Here is a 14,521-nt window from a genome sequence, read left to right on the forward strand (position 1 = left end):
ATTTTCAAATTCCTGATTTTTAAAAATGAGCGACATTCAAGTTTATTTACCGGCTCTGATAAATGTCTTATTGGGATTTATTTTTTTTGCACTGCAATACCATATCGTGCTAATACTAAAATAATATGCCTATCCAGTGATCATTTATGTTACATTAACATTATTTAAAATTCTAAATGTGCATTATTCAACACATTTTCACAAAATGTATTTGGGTGAAGGATTAATTATAAATGAATTTAAAAAAAAGAAAAAAGAATTCGGTTCATTTTCTTTATTCTTGGTTGAGAACTGCCTCAAGACATCTTTTAATAAATATCCAGTATTTTACTGCATATCTTCTTAACACATTTTAATGAAAGGATTCAATGTTTTCCTCAAAAAACATCCATTCATTTCCCCTACAAAAAAATAATTTAATGTTTGTGTGTGTGTGTAGGTGTGCGTGTGTTTGTGTGTGTCTATGTTGTACATCTCCCCTATATCACATTTGCTTCCTCAAAACAATTCCCTTTTCATGTGTAATATATAAGTATTTATGTTGTTGTTTTTTTTCTCTTTTCATACTAACAAGCTTCAGAAACATTACTTAAAGATATTTATTGGTTCACGTGATAAATAATCCATCCAGTCATCTTGTCGAACATCAAGTTACACTTGTAAACAGTAGACAACTCAAAGCACAAGAAGGTTTCCTTTATGTTTGTCATAATAATATATCACACTCACGATGTTCTCCTTGAATGATTAAATAAGTTAAAAGGAGAATAAATATTTCATAGTGTAAGGTTGGAATGAGAAATAAAAGTGACACAATGTAACGTGTTCCGTTGCTTCTGACATACGATTTTCATCAGTACAGTCTGGCAAAAGCAGAGTTTATTACGAGTGCAGCTTCATGTATCAGTGTCATGCGGCTGTTGCTCTCTTGCTGCACCTCAGCTTTGTGTCCACTTAGACATAACTTGCTAGCATCTCTAGAAATGAGTGGCTGGTGGTAGATGTTCCCTTGTGAAGATCTGAGGCACAAGTAAGCATCATCAACTCATCCATTTGTATGGATCCCCGATAGGTAAAAAACTCCTTCTTTGTCACATAAAACAACACTTTAGCTTTGACACCTGCCCTAGACTCAGGTTAGAGCTTCATCGTCTATGTCAAACAAGTGTGGCATCTCTAAAGCAGAAGGTTCTCTTAAGGGTTTCATGTTCAAATGGTTCGAACCCTAGATGAACAGATTAACATTTTATCAAATTCCACTCTGGATTAGGAACACACTAAGATCTGTGGTGGGCTGTTGAAGGTTAATGAAGCTGTGTTTTAAAGGCTTAGTAAGTGTCACTCACAGTTCAAAAATGGTCTGAAGTCTCAAGGGAATAGCTGTTCAAAGCATCAGATTACACTTGTCATCTAGTGTGCTCTGAAAAAAAGGATACTGTTTCACAAAGCTTCATTGACACCAACTTGACTCTCTCTTGAGGAGCCCAAGGACCGTGCTGATGAAGCTTCATGGAGCAGTGTTAATTGTTTTTAGTGTTCAGTAGGTGGCGCCCACACTTCATGTTAAAGTGAGGTGTCAGTCCGTCTAGATCCTAAGTAGAAAAGCTGTTTATTGCAAAAGATTAGAGAGCAGAAAGTGCCATCCAGAGGCCTCTAAAAAATTGTGATACAGTCAGCTTCTGATTTGGAATGGTAATTTAATAAGAGTTTGAGTAGATTTCTGGTAAACTAATTTAATTATCTTTCTTTCGGCTAAGCAATAATTTGGTCACAGCTGCCTAGGACAGCGTGGAGTCTTCAGACAAAACAAGGCAGATCGTATATTTTTTAACCAAAATGTTTCGAACTACGTATTAAATATTCTGCGTGTCCGTGGTCCACGCTGCCGGCTAGTCAGGGTACAAGATGAAGCCGGAGAAGGTGCTGTATTTGTTGTTGTTTCCACCGTGAGCCTTCCCGCCGTCCAGTTTGACGTAGACTTCGTCCCCAGAGTCCAAGTGTAGCACCGCACTGTTGCTGGCGTAGTCGTAGTTCTGGTCAGCGTCCTGAGCGATGGCACTCGCCCGGACCTGGAACGCAAAAACAATTCATGTTGTGGAATCTTGACGTGACAGAACAGATGTAGATAAAATTCTTGACTAGCATGTGTCAAAAGTTCGACTTAGCTTTAATGTCCTTTAACAGTGTTGTTTGAGTTAATGCTAGTAGTTACTTCGACCCTCATGCAGTCATTTCGGTCAAAAACTTTCTAAAATTAATATTTTGCAGCAATATTAACATTGTCCATTCGTAACTTTAGGTGTTATTTCTTCTAAAGTTTGTTTTTGGATATTTATCAGCACATTGGATAAATACAACTGATATATGTACTTTTATTTTTAACTTATTTTATTATAGTTAATTTTGAACTGTTCATCTGCTATATTATTGCCTTAATAAGCTTGTTCTACTTATTTTTGTTTCATTTTTACTGAATTTCTTTTTTACTTATTTAAACTGTTTGATACAGAAAAGCACTATAAATGGATAAAAAACATTTTTTTTATAATACAAATATATGTATTTATATAATATTTTTGGCCATTTTGTGTAAAAAGAATCCTAAAACAAATCAATAAATTATAATCAAATTGTCAATAACCTTGCTTTTAAAAAATATGAAAACGTTATTTATTGACCTACTTTTAAGTACCCGAAATTACTTAAAACATGTCATACTTTAAAGTATTTTAATTAATAAAGTAAATCCATGCTTTAAGGCATGGATACACATTGTTACACAAGTTGAATATTCAAGATTCAATTTTATTTCCTAATATTACTCTGTCCGTACCTGTCCGTTTTTGCACAGGTCGGCCCACATGCTGGTTCCGTCTCCTCCCCGCATCAACACATGGTAGGTAAAGTAGTAGATCCCGGAGACTTGGCAGGTAAACTTCCCGGTGCTGGCGTCGTAGAGGTTCCCCAAGTTCGTGATCACGTCGTCGAACTTCAACACCTCGTAGCCCTCGTGCGGGTTCTTCAGACCCACGTAAAAGGCGATCCTGAGAATGCTGCTGCTGGTGGAGTTCGGCGGGTCCAGATCCGCGTCCTCGGTCCCGGTCAGCGCCGGGAAGATGATTTTGCCACTGCCGCGCTGACCCGGGGGGCCCCTGGGTCCCGGTGGTCCCGGCTCTCCCGGTGGTCCTCGTGGTCCGGGCTTACCTTGTCGTCCTGGTTCCCCGCGGCTCCCCTGCGCCATCGGCGGCAGTGGATCGATTCCATTCCCGCTCTGAACTTCCACGGAGACGGTGCCGCCCGCTTTCGGGCTGTACGGGTCGCAGACCATCCTACAGGTGCCCATCATCTCATAGTAGTGGGCCGAGGTCTCCTGGGGGCGCAGGAGCAGCACGGGAACCGCCACGACCAGAACCAGCAGCAGCATCACGACAGCGGTCACCAGCAGGACCACTGACCACTTCCTTCGGGCGGTTCCAGGACCCAAGGACGACAGTAAATCCGCAGAACCGTTGCGGGGGGCAATGGTGGCAAAAAGTCTGGAGGACTTTGAAAGAAGATGAGGGGGGAGTTAGGAGAGCATATCCCGGACGAACGAGCCACAGCTCTGACCTGGAGTGAAAGGCGCGCGTGGATGGAAGGATGCGCGCAGGAGACGCGTCCATTTATCAAGCGACCCGAGGACGTGACCGGATGTGGAGCGACAGGTCCTTCGGAACAAAAGTGGAAAAGGAAACGCTTGGATTTATACGCATCCTCCACGATGGTTTTAAAACAGAAATGAACAGGAACGTACAGCATGCATTGTTCAGTTTATTCCGACGAACTCGGAATTAAAAGGTTACATTATTAAAATAGCTTATTTGTCTTATACGTATTATGTAAAGCATATTATCACTATTAACATAGCCCTGGACATTTATTTTTAATTTGAAGACATAATTAATATTAATGTTCCAATTACATTGTATAAGTAATTATTCTTACATTAATGCTCAGAAACTCAACTGACAGGTAAGATTGAGTAAGCATTCGTATTTGTATAACACACTTATGATCATTTTCTTTTCTTTGTTTGTTTTTTAAATAAAGATCTTTCTAGTCCAACTTGCTGTTTTTTTTTATCTTAACCTCTAAAATGAAATAATTTTAAAATGTTCTCAGTTTTTCTGGTGTTTTATCTGGCATATGCTTTTTTTTTTTTTTTAATCGGTTTTAAAGTAAATAAAATGTGTTTTCACAATTTAAATGAGTATTTATAGTGACCTTGAGAAAGGCACCTTCAATGTATTTTTCTTGTTGTTATTATCATCAGTAAATAAAGTGTCACATCTCTCCTGCGGCTCTTGATAGAGAGAACCAGAGTGTCTGTCAGGGTTTGACACATCTGTGTCCAAGCGGCCCAGCTGCAGGGACATACCCGACGTCTTGTTTTCTTAAGACGGTGATCAGCGAGCCATGGATTTTAAACTCTGTGTCAGATTAAGATTCCGCGCCTGTGCCCGGTCGATCATTGTCTTCTGCATGCCAATGTCCTCAGTGCCTCATTAGTTATTTCTGCTTCTTAAATACAAAGATAATTTCTAGTCTTGCAAATTGCATCATAATATTTTTGAATTGGAGCAGCGCCATCCATCTCCTGCTTTGGCTTTACAGCTCAGGGCTATGGGGTGAGATCTTCAGAGGTCGAGGACGAGGCTTTAGCTGAAACCCTGCGGTGACACTGTGGACAAGCCCCCTGCTGCAATCCCCCTTTAAGCAATTCCAACTTGTGCTCAGCTCGGCTTAAACTCCCCACAACACCAGTCTGGCTGCGAGGCTCATGTCTGGAGGAGAGAGAGTGAGAGTCATGCAAGGACAGTCAGGTTAAAGGACAAAACAGCTAGAAATAATATGGACAACAGATTTGAAACAAAACTTAAAAACAAGCGATACGTTTATTTTTATTCTCTCTCGCGCACTCCATGACCTTTACTGAGGGACAAAACAGTGGCTGCAGGCAGCAGGAAACAAACAAGGCACTGCGATAATATCATCCCTTTGTGCTACCTAATCATATTGCCTGTGAGTGTTACATTTGTAACAGTTAAGTTATTTTTAATACCTACCAAATATAATTACTAGGACTATATTTGTACATTTGTAGTGCAACAATCCTACCTCTGGAAGTTTAACTGTGGCTGTGGGATTAAAATAAAATCAACAATTATTTGTTAAAAGGTCCAAAAAAGAATTTCAGTATAATTTTTTTTTAAATGTATTGTTGTATTCGTTTTGAAACATAATACATTTGATATTACTATACTGTTGGGAATAACAAAAAAATAAGAAACTAAAGAAACTTAAATAGAACACGGCGTACAAATGGATCTAGTACTTTTTTAATTAATTTGACAAAAATTTGTTGTTATTGTTTATTTGACATTTTAATGCCACTTCAGAAGATAATACTAGGAAATAAATGATCACTTATAACTACAAGTATAAGGGAGTTTGTGACCGTAAATTATGTAAGTTATTTAATAGATTGTATCTGTCATCTTAAATTGAGCTTCTAGGCTGCTGTATGCAGTTCCTCCGTGGTTTTGCATTTTTTATCCAAACATTATTTTTCCATTTTAACTCCCTTATATTATGATAATTCCCTGGCTATTTAGTCTTCTTTATTGGGCTTTTTTAGCTTTCCTAATGCATTATAAAGGTAACTCTTCCATTACATTGGCTGACATCGCAATTGTTAACTATTTCTTGCAGTGTCGGCTGTGTATGTGTCATTGGTTGCTAATATTTGCAGTCGGAATTAATCCCGCACTACTTGGAGTACTGTATTTGTCCTCTAGGATGAGCCAAATCTTTCACCAAGTAATATCAGAATCAGAAAATGTATAACCAGTTTTGTAAAGGACACAGAATGTTTTGGTATCATTGCAGAATATAAGGATGAAATAATCTGAGTAAAATAAGAATAGATGAATAACTGGAGGTATACGCTTATTAAAAACACAATAGACTAATACATTTTACTCTTAAGAGACATGTGTTCAATTCTGGGAGGGTTTTTAAAATGTTAATAGAGGGATTACCAGCAGAGGATGGCACTCCGTCCAGAGAAGCATGTGACCATCAAAGTCAATTTAAAATGTTTCATGAGAATCAAACGTCAAATGCTGTTATTTGTTGGCTGCAAACCAACAAGACAGAAGGGAGAAGTTGCAACATCAGCTCCTGTCCCATCATGTGACCCTAATCTCGGCTGAGGCCACTGGAGACACCTCGACCCTGAATCTCACGAAGAAGAACATTGTGACAGTGCGGTGCTGTCACATATGAACATCAGGTTGTTTAATACATTGTTGTGAATAAATATGATGACTCAGCTTTTCATTCTGTGTCACAGTGGTTCCCTGCTAGCCCCATGATGCCGATGGTGTGCTGTAGAGCAAACTCAGAATCCTTTTTATTTTTACGTGTATGTGTCTATAGAAGTTTTACTTAAAAAAAAAAAAAATCTTAGATTACATGGATTTAGATCTGATATTTGTGCATGGTGGTGGATTATACAGATATATCTGAGCATCAAAATAACAAGCATTTCCATTATAAGCTTAAAAATGCACGTAGAATTATTAAAGACAACTTTATTTATATATGGGAGAAGTATACATAGATGTGAGTAAGTGCGTGACTCTTCTGTTGCATTTAGAGCCCTGGGGATTTAACCTTTCGCAAGTGGCAAAGGCAGACATGATAAAGTCATGTTGACAGTCTTTAACCTTGAGTCAATTAAGTTTGCCTGTAATATTTAACAACAAAGTATGTAGATAATGCACATTAAGTGCATGATGTCGTCTTAATCCTTGTTGTTTTAAAATATTAAACATGGTTGAGTGAAACTGTGTGCATTCTAAAACAAAACGATCCCTCTCAATCTTTTCAAACAGTTCATAAAACGCACTGAAGTGATGTGTGGAGTCAGTTGGTTTGCTTATCTGTCGGTCACACATGGGGGCGTGGCGAGGGCGTGGCCTGACGGGAGACGTCAGGAAGATACAGGAAGCAGCGGCTCTGGCGCGTCGAGGTTGAGGGGTGAGTGCGTAGCTTGGCTTAACTTCAGAAAACACAGAATTAAGTTCAGTTTTTCACTAAACTAACGACGTATAGTTCAGCGTAAAGTTGCGGATATTGCAGTCAAGTTCTGTGTGAAGCTTCCTTTTTTTTAAAATAAAGTATTTAAAAAGTTTTGCCGAGGACACAAGGCAAGGTTGTTGATGCCTGAACCAAATCTCCGTTAGATTTTATTTATTATTATATGGATCGCCTTTAAAAAGAATGCGTGTATTTGTTTGTAAAAATCTCTTTTGACTTTAGAAGTTACCAAAACCCATTATAAGCTCCTTCATTCACATGTTCTATTTTCTTAGTTATGATTTTAAATAGTAATTCAACAGCTATAAAATGTTGTGTAAAGTAATATTCAATGTGTTTTTACTTTCATTTGTATATCCAAACTGATGTATTTATAAGATTAAAACACTGTAGAGTAATCTTGGAGTAGGTGAAAGAGAGAGAGCAACATTTACTTGAATAGAAAAATAAAACATTTTTGTCATTGATATTGTAAAAACTAAATGAATTCGTTCACTACCTAACATCCATTTGCGCTCGAAACATTTCTAGGGGGAGATGCCTGATCTTATGTCCCAGTGCCTAATTCGGGGGAGAGATGCAGGACTCTCCAGACACTTTGAAACCTCCACGCCGGAGCCTGGTGATCCAGTGGTTGGTATCCTCGGCTCAGGGGATTTCTCCCGCTCCCTCGCCACTAGGCTGGTGCTCTCCGGCTACCAGGTGTTGGTTGGGAGTCGAACCCCCCAACGATCTAGAGCTTTGTTTCCAGAAGAATTGGAGGTAATGTTCTGCCTTCAATCCCACTCTGTAATTGTTGTTTTCGTTTCACTCCGAATGTAGTCATTATGCTGTTATGGTTTCTGTGTCCGTAAATCTAGATCAGTAGATTGTAGGTGTAATCGTGGGAACATAATAAATGGCCTTTATTTTACTATTCCAGGTGACCACTCAGATGGAGGCGGCCAGTCAAGCAGACCTGGTGTTTGTGGCGGTCTTCCCCGAGCATTACTCGACACTGTTGGGACTGAAGGCACATCTGGCTGGAAAGATTCTTGTTGACGTCAGTAACGGCTTACAGATCAGAAACGATGGACCCTCCAATGCTGAGCAGCTGGCTGACCTGTTTCCGGAGAGTTTTGTGGTAAAGGGTTTCAACACTGTATCTGCCTGGGCACTCCAGATTGGTCCCCGCGATGGGAGCAAACAGGTACGTTGTGTGTGTAGGGAAGTTTACAGCTTTGCTTGTTATTGAGCTTTTGTTTGCAACTATGGAGGTATATCAGTACCATCAGAAGGTTGAATGGTGGAATTTACCATTTCTGATAAATTTATATGTATTTTATTGATCTCACAGAGACCAATTTTTACATTTATCCAATATAAAAATGTCGGTAGTAATAGACAATATTATATTTAAAAGGCTACAAATTCGTATGAGTTCATAAAATATATTTTTAATTGAATTGATGGAATTTGAAAAAACAAACTATGTGTAAAAATAAATAAATAATAATATTGAAAATATTCCACTTTAAACTCAATAATTAAAAAAATGCTAACAAATGTTACCTTTCAATATATAAAATATTTAATAAAAGTATTCAATACAAATCAATTCAATAACGTTCTCCCTTACCTAAACCTCTTAATATAGGGTCTGTGTACAGTTTTTACATTCTATTTGAAATCTTGGTTTACCTTGTAATAATGCAGATTTTTTTTAAAGTTCCAGGATTTTCTCATTTTTTATCACCAAACATTGGATTATTTGTTTTTTTCTGTATCAAAGAAATCTGAAAATACAATTTTATGACTGTAATTTAATGAAAAAAGAAGGTTTTTTGCATTACCATTAGTGTTTTTAAAATTCAAAAAGGAATAAACAGATTCCTTTAACAATATGAAGAAAAAAAATGCAAAAAAATTCAAGTTTCAATACAAAATGTATCCTTTTTCACATTTAAAATGTTGAATTGAACATTCAATATTCTGATTGCACTGATATACTTCCATAGGCAATTATAGTTGTGTGTGATAATAAACCGTTGGTAAAGCATCTTTGCTTCACATATTATATTATAAGTTATCACATGTCTTGTTTGTGTCCACAGGTTTTCTTCTGTAGCAAGAGTGCGTCTGCTAAAAGCAGTGTCATGCTGTTGTGCAGAAGAATGGGCTTCACTCCTGTGGACATGGGCCTCCTCTCCTCCTCCCTGCGGATTGAAAATATTCCCCTCCTTCTCTTTCCCTCCTGGAAGATGCCTGTGTTTTACACCGTCCTCCTCTTCGTCCTCTTTTACATTTACAACTTTGTCCATGATATCTTGCATCCCTACGTCACGGCTAGCAAGAACTCTTTCTACAAAATGCCCATCGATACCGTCAACGTGACTCTGCCCTGCGTCGCCCTGGTGCTGCTGTCGCTGGTTTACCTCCCTGGATTGTTTGCAGCTTTTCTACAGCTTTATCGTGGCACCAAGTACAATCCTTTCCCCAACTGGCTGGACTGTTGGCTCACAAGGAGGAAGCAGTTGGGGCTGTGCAGCTTCCTGTGTGCAGGACTGCACGCCATCTACAGCCTGTGCCTGCCAATGAGAAAGTCTGCAAATTACAAGCTGCTTAACGCCGCTTTCAAACAGGTGAGGGGAAGGTTTTAACCTCTGCCAATTATTTTCTTTCTAAAGGCATTTAAAATGCAAATCATTAACCTGTCAAAAGCATTTAAATTCTGAGCGACTGGATCTGCCAGTCAGAGGTGATTCATACTCAGCAGCTTTTTCCACTAAGCAGTGACAAAAGTAACCACAATAATAACGACTTATTCATATGGACTCTTAAATGTAAAATATCTATTGCGCGATCTTGTACACTATTAAAAACATTTCTACTCACTAGGGCCGCCTAAATTCAGTCAGAGTGGCCCCTGGGCCACAATATGCCCATGTCTGGGGTAAGATGAAGATCGCATGAAAATAAATCTTAAGAATGTTTAATTGGGATCTAAAATCATATGATGTTTCAATAAAATAGCTGTTTAAATTACTTCATAGTACACCAGCGAGAGCCATTTTCGTTGAATCTAAAAACCAGGATAAAGCTTCATGAAGCTTCATCAATTAATTACAAGCCGTGACCCAAATGGAAAACCACTTCATTTATTTAAATGTATCAAAAGTGAAAACAAGCCATTTGAACTCGAGATATATAGTACAATATAACATTATACATGATGGTAGATTATGAAGGACCTGGCCTTCATTATTATCAATAGGCTATCAATGGGCCGTCCATATGATCAATTGGTCTGTCTAAATGATGGGAACAAGTTACATTCCCTTAACATCACGATCACTGCTTCACAGCTTGTTAAAGTTACATAGTTATTCTGCTACAATCCATCTCTTGCAGGTGCATACCGGCGTGGAGGACGCCTGGGTGGACGAGGAGGTGTGGAGGATGGAGTTGTACGTATCTGCGGGCATCATGGCGCTCGGCCTGCTCTCTTTGCTGGCCATCACGTCGCTGCCATCTGTGGCCAACGGTGTCAACTGGAGGGAGTTCAGCTTCATTCAGGTACGGGGTGACACACTTGACGGCTGACGCGTCCCGGCAGACACATTCTCCCATTGAGACGCAAACGGTGCTGACTCAAAGAGTTTGCTCGTCTCCAGATGCCCCAGATTTCATGCTAACGGTGACGATAACATCAGCAGGGCCGTGACTCACCTCATTTCCATCCTCGGTTCCTCTTCTTGTGTCTCTCCTTTTTTTTTTATCTTCATGTTAAACTAATCAGCTGGATGTCGCATTACGACTCCATCATGACTGCCAGCCACAATAGTCATAATAAAACATCGCGCCAAAGTAGTTCCTCTTTCTCTGGCATGGCTGGAGTTCACTAGAAACAAGTAGTGATTTCATAAATTAGGCCAGAAACAAATCAAACTTCAGTTGTACAAAAATGTCTTGAGCTGAAAAGTTATTTTGTTGATTTTTAAAAAAAATATATCTCTAAATCACTGCAGTTTGTTGTTGAATGATGATAGAAAGTTTCTATAAAATGAACAATCATTTTAAGTAACATATATATTTCAGTACTTTCCTAAGATATTGAGGCCAAGGAATTTGTAGTTGCTAATTAACCTTATACGATCTATTATAGAACAATAAGTACTTTTGATTTTTGATTTTGATATGTTATGCTATCTTCAGCTGCTTATCAGCTCTAAGATTAATAACTGGCTGTATACAGCTCACTTACCACTGTACTCTGTATTCTCTGGTCAATTGGCCTTCATTATCCACACGTAGACTTCTGCATTGATACACCTTCATTTACAAATCAATCCTTTGACTTCTGCCATCATACATCTCCTCCTACATGTAACGCAGCTGGTATAGTCATAGCCTGCGCTCCCATGCCTTTATTACCTTCAGTGTTCCTTCAGTACGTACAGAATTTGTCAAGAAGGCATTTTCATACTCTGCCCCTTCAACCTGGAACACTTTACAACAGGATCTGAGGTTTTAATGAGGGATTTAATGACTATTCTAAGGGCAATTGAAAAATCTCTGAAAACGTGTTCCTGTTTTTAACATTTCAATCTGCTTTGATTTTTACTGTGTTTGTACTTTTTATTATATATTTTGTCTGTTTGTAGCTAATCGTTGTTTGATTTATTGTATGTTTACCTGAAACGGGTCTCTCTTTAGAATGAGACCTAGTGTCTCACTACCTGTATAAATAAAGGTTAAAAAAACAACAATTTCTGGTAGAAAGAGTGTTGAGACTCACAGATAAAGTTTTTATTGGCCAACAAAACTATTGAGATTACTAGACACATTCACAGGGTGTCTGGTGGGGCCTCACAATCCAAAGGACAAATTGGTCAAAGAACTTTTAAAAGTCACTATACTGAACATTCCAAAGGGTATTACAAACCCTTAAGAACTAAAATTCCTACCCAGCAAGAATGTGCAATGTGTCCAGGAACTGTCAGAATTGTAGAAAATTGCAAGTTCTCATCAATACATTAGTATCACTAGAATGTTTTGCAGTAGAATATGAAGTTGTCAGTAAGCCTGTGAAGTAGAGCAGGTGATTAAAACTTGCTATATTTTCCGCGTGCACATATCAATTTAACAGGAACAATAAATAAACAAATAACTACTTTTTTTTTACTTTAATGTTGACACAGACATTGACATTTTTAGTTCTGAATGATCAAAATATTAAGTGATTGCTATTTTAATCAGTCAACAGCAATGGTCTTTTTAGTCCTCACTGCAAATATACCTATATATGTCTATGTGGCAAATCTACAATAAACATTCTTTGCAAATTCACTGACACATAAACAATAATTCACATTTGGAGCATAACTTGACAGATTACATTTATATTGTCATTAAAACTTTTCACCTTGTTTTATCTTTTTAAGGTAATTTCATGAGTTTATTAATCAAATTTTATGATTAAAAAGGTTTTGTTATATTTTGCATCAACTAAAGGACAAATGTTTTTGTATTCCTTCATATTTATTTAACAGTACAGTAGAAGAACTGATGTTAGAGATCTCTCCCTACTCTCGCATCAGTTCCTATACAGATCACTTAGAAGGAAGTTGAAAAGGCACCAAGAAAAGAAGCTTATTATTCTTGAATTAATAGAGACTGAATGATGAAAAGCCTAACTCTCTCCCCTCTTGTCCTTCAGTCCACTCTAGGATACTGTGCTCTGACCATGTCCACGCTGCACACACTTCTCTTTGGGTGGAAGCGAGCGTTTGATCCTGCACACTACCACTTCTACCTGCCTCCCACTTTCATGCTGGTCCTTATCCTGCCCATCTCTGTGCTGCTGGGCCGCCTGCCTCTGCTGCTGCCATGCTTTGCTCAGAAGCTCCGGCGGATCCGTCGTGGCTGGGAGAGGAGCTACCACATCCGCTTCAGCCTGCCCGGCGACGACGACTGCATCAACGGTCTTGAGGACGTCAGTCAAGTGTGAGAATCGCCTGACAGTGTGGAAAATCACGAAGACGTTTGTTTTGTATTTAACCGGAAGTTACATCTGACACAATCGAGTGACTTTTAGAGCGGGTAGCTAACCAAACAGAAACTCTTGATTAAGTCTCTGTCTTTTGAAAATGTATTTATTTGTTGTTTTCTACCTTTCTTCCACATCCCAGACACGGAGAAGTGAAGACTGAAGAAGCGTAGCTGAGGCTGGATGTTTTTTTTTTTATTTGTTCAAATATTCAAACTGGTTAGAACATTTGATGATAGTTTGAGTTGTGTGTTACTTTAAGTTGTTAAGAACATGCAATATAACTTAACATAAGATTTCATGACCTTTTCACACTGGACCCGCATCGCCCAAAATGTATGTTAAACTTGTGTTCCGTCTTGTGCCTGATTCTACTTACTGACTTAAAAAAAAGATTTCAATAATGCTGGAGAACGGAGAGAATGTTGCTTCATCTTCAGTTTTAATTCACACACGTCCCCCTGGACTTGTACGTTGGATGATTAAGAAAGCATTATTCATGCTGAGGGGTTGTTTATTTATCTAATTTATGTTCCTCATCTGTATTAATTGTAAAGAAGTTATTAATGTTTTTCATTCTTAAATACTCCTGCCAATGCCAGTGTATATTATAATTTATAATCATCCAAAGTCTTCTGTCTTAATGTTAATGTTCAAATCCTGGATGTGATTAACATTAGTAACGTTTACATGCTCTCCTGCTTAAGTGGGGGTTTCACCAGGGGTCTCTAGTCTTTTTCCACAGACTCAATGTACTTGATAGACTTGATTTTCAAGTCGTTTGTCTTGTGATGGGCTGGTGCCATATGTCCACTCACTGGGTCTAGCAAACAAGCATATTGTTAAACAGTTCAAATGTTTGGCTATGGCTCTGTATGAGTTATTTTCATTGAAAGTTAAAATAAAGAGCCAAAATGTATTTAGTTGACGATTATAACGATTCAAAGTGTTATACTTGTGTTTGTGATCTGAAGATAATGATAATAGGTTGATTTTCATATTTAAATGTACATTTTTAATTAAAAACACAATGTTGACAACTCCAAAGATGGTTCGTTTTTATTTAAAATAAAATCCTAATATAGTATTTGAGCTCAGACGAAACGCTCGATACTCAGTTACGTAATGGACTTTCAGTTGGTCCATTTACTCTGGATGATGCTGCCACCTGCTGGTTAAAAATAGGCTATTCTCAACTGTAGAAATGGCGTCTTAAATCTGTATCAAAATATTGCAAACGTGCATGCGGCCATGCCATCTTACACTTATCTTTTATAACACACTTTAAGAAAGATAATTTACATTTATTTCTTCTATTCATTTTTTTTTTTTTTTGACCAATGTTTTCAC

The 14,521-nt window shown here is 38.2% G+C and overlaps 2 protein-coding genes across 3 annotated transcripts; one reads left to right on the top strand and one right to left on the bottom strand.

The window, feature by feature from the left end:
* Positions 1 to 1,635: 1,635 nt before the first annotated feature.
* LOC148080106 (complement C1q-like protein 2) lies at positions 1,636 to 3,536 on the bottom strand. Its single transcript, XM_087792586.1, has 2 exons — positions 2,834 to 3,536; positions 1,636 to 2,069 (listed from the first exon to the last, which is right to left on the bottom strand). Exons 1-2 carry the CDS (start codon positions 3,422 to 3,424, stop codon positions 1,890 to 1,892), a joined length of 771 nt encoding a protein of 256 aa, XP_087648712.1. The 5' UTR covers positions 3,425 to 3,536; the 3' UTR covers positions 1,636 to 1,889.
* A 3,523-nt stretch (positions 3,537 to 7,059) lies between these two features.
* LOC148080107 (metalloreductase STEAP3-like) lies at positions 7,060 to 14,206 on the top strand. Of its 2 annotated transcripts, none has more exons than XR_015711342.1 (7): positions 7,060 to 7,083; positions 7,675 to 7,905; positions 8,066 to 8,332; positions 9,237 to 9,764; positions 10,534 to 10,698; positions 12,842 to 13,224; positions 13,314 to 14,206. XR_015711342.1 is itself a non-coding variant. In XM_087791657.1 (7 exons), the coding sequence occupies exons 2-7, from the start codon at positions 7,681 to 7,683 to the stop codon at positions 13,342 to 13,344; spliced, it is 1,503 nt and encodes a 500-aa protein (XP_087647783.1). In that variant the 5' UTR covers positions 7,060 to 7,083; positions 7,675 to 7,680; the 3' UTR covers positions 13,345 to 14,206. The 2 variants fall into 2 exon arrangements, 1 of the variants encoding a protein (XP_087647783.1); XM_087791657.1 differs by having other exon boundaries at positions 12,842 to 13,128.
* Positions 14,207 to 14,521: the final 315 nt, after the last annotated feature.

Source organism: Callionymus lyra, chromosome 5 (genome assembly GCF_982586985.1).
Source record: "Callionymus lyra chromosome 5, fCalLyr1.hap1.1, whole genome shotgun sequence".
NCBI lineage: Eukaryota > Metazoa > Chordata > Actinopteri > Syngnathiformes > Callionymidae > Callionymus > Callionymus lyra.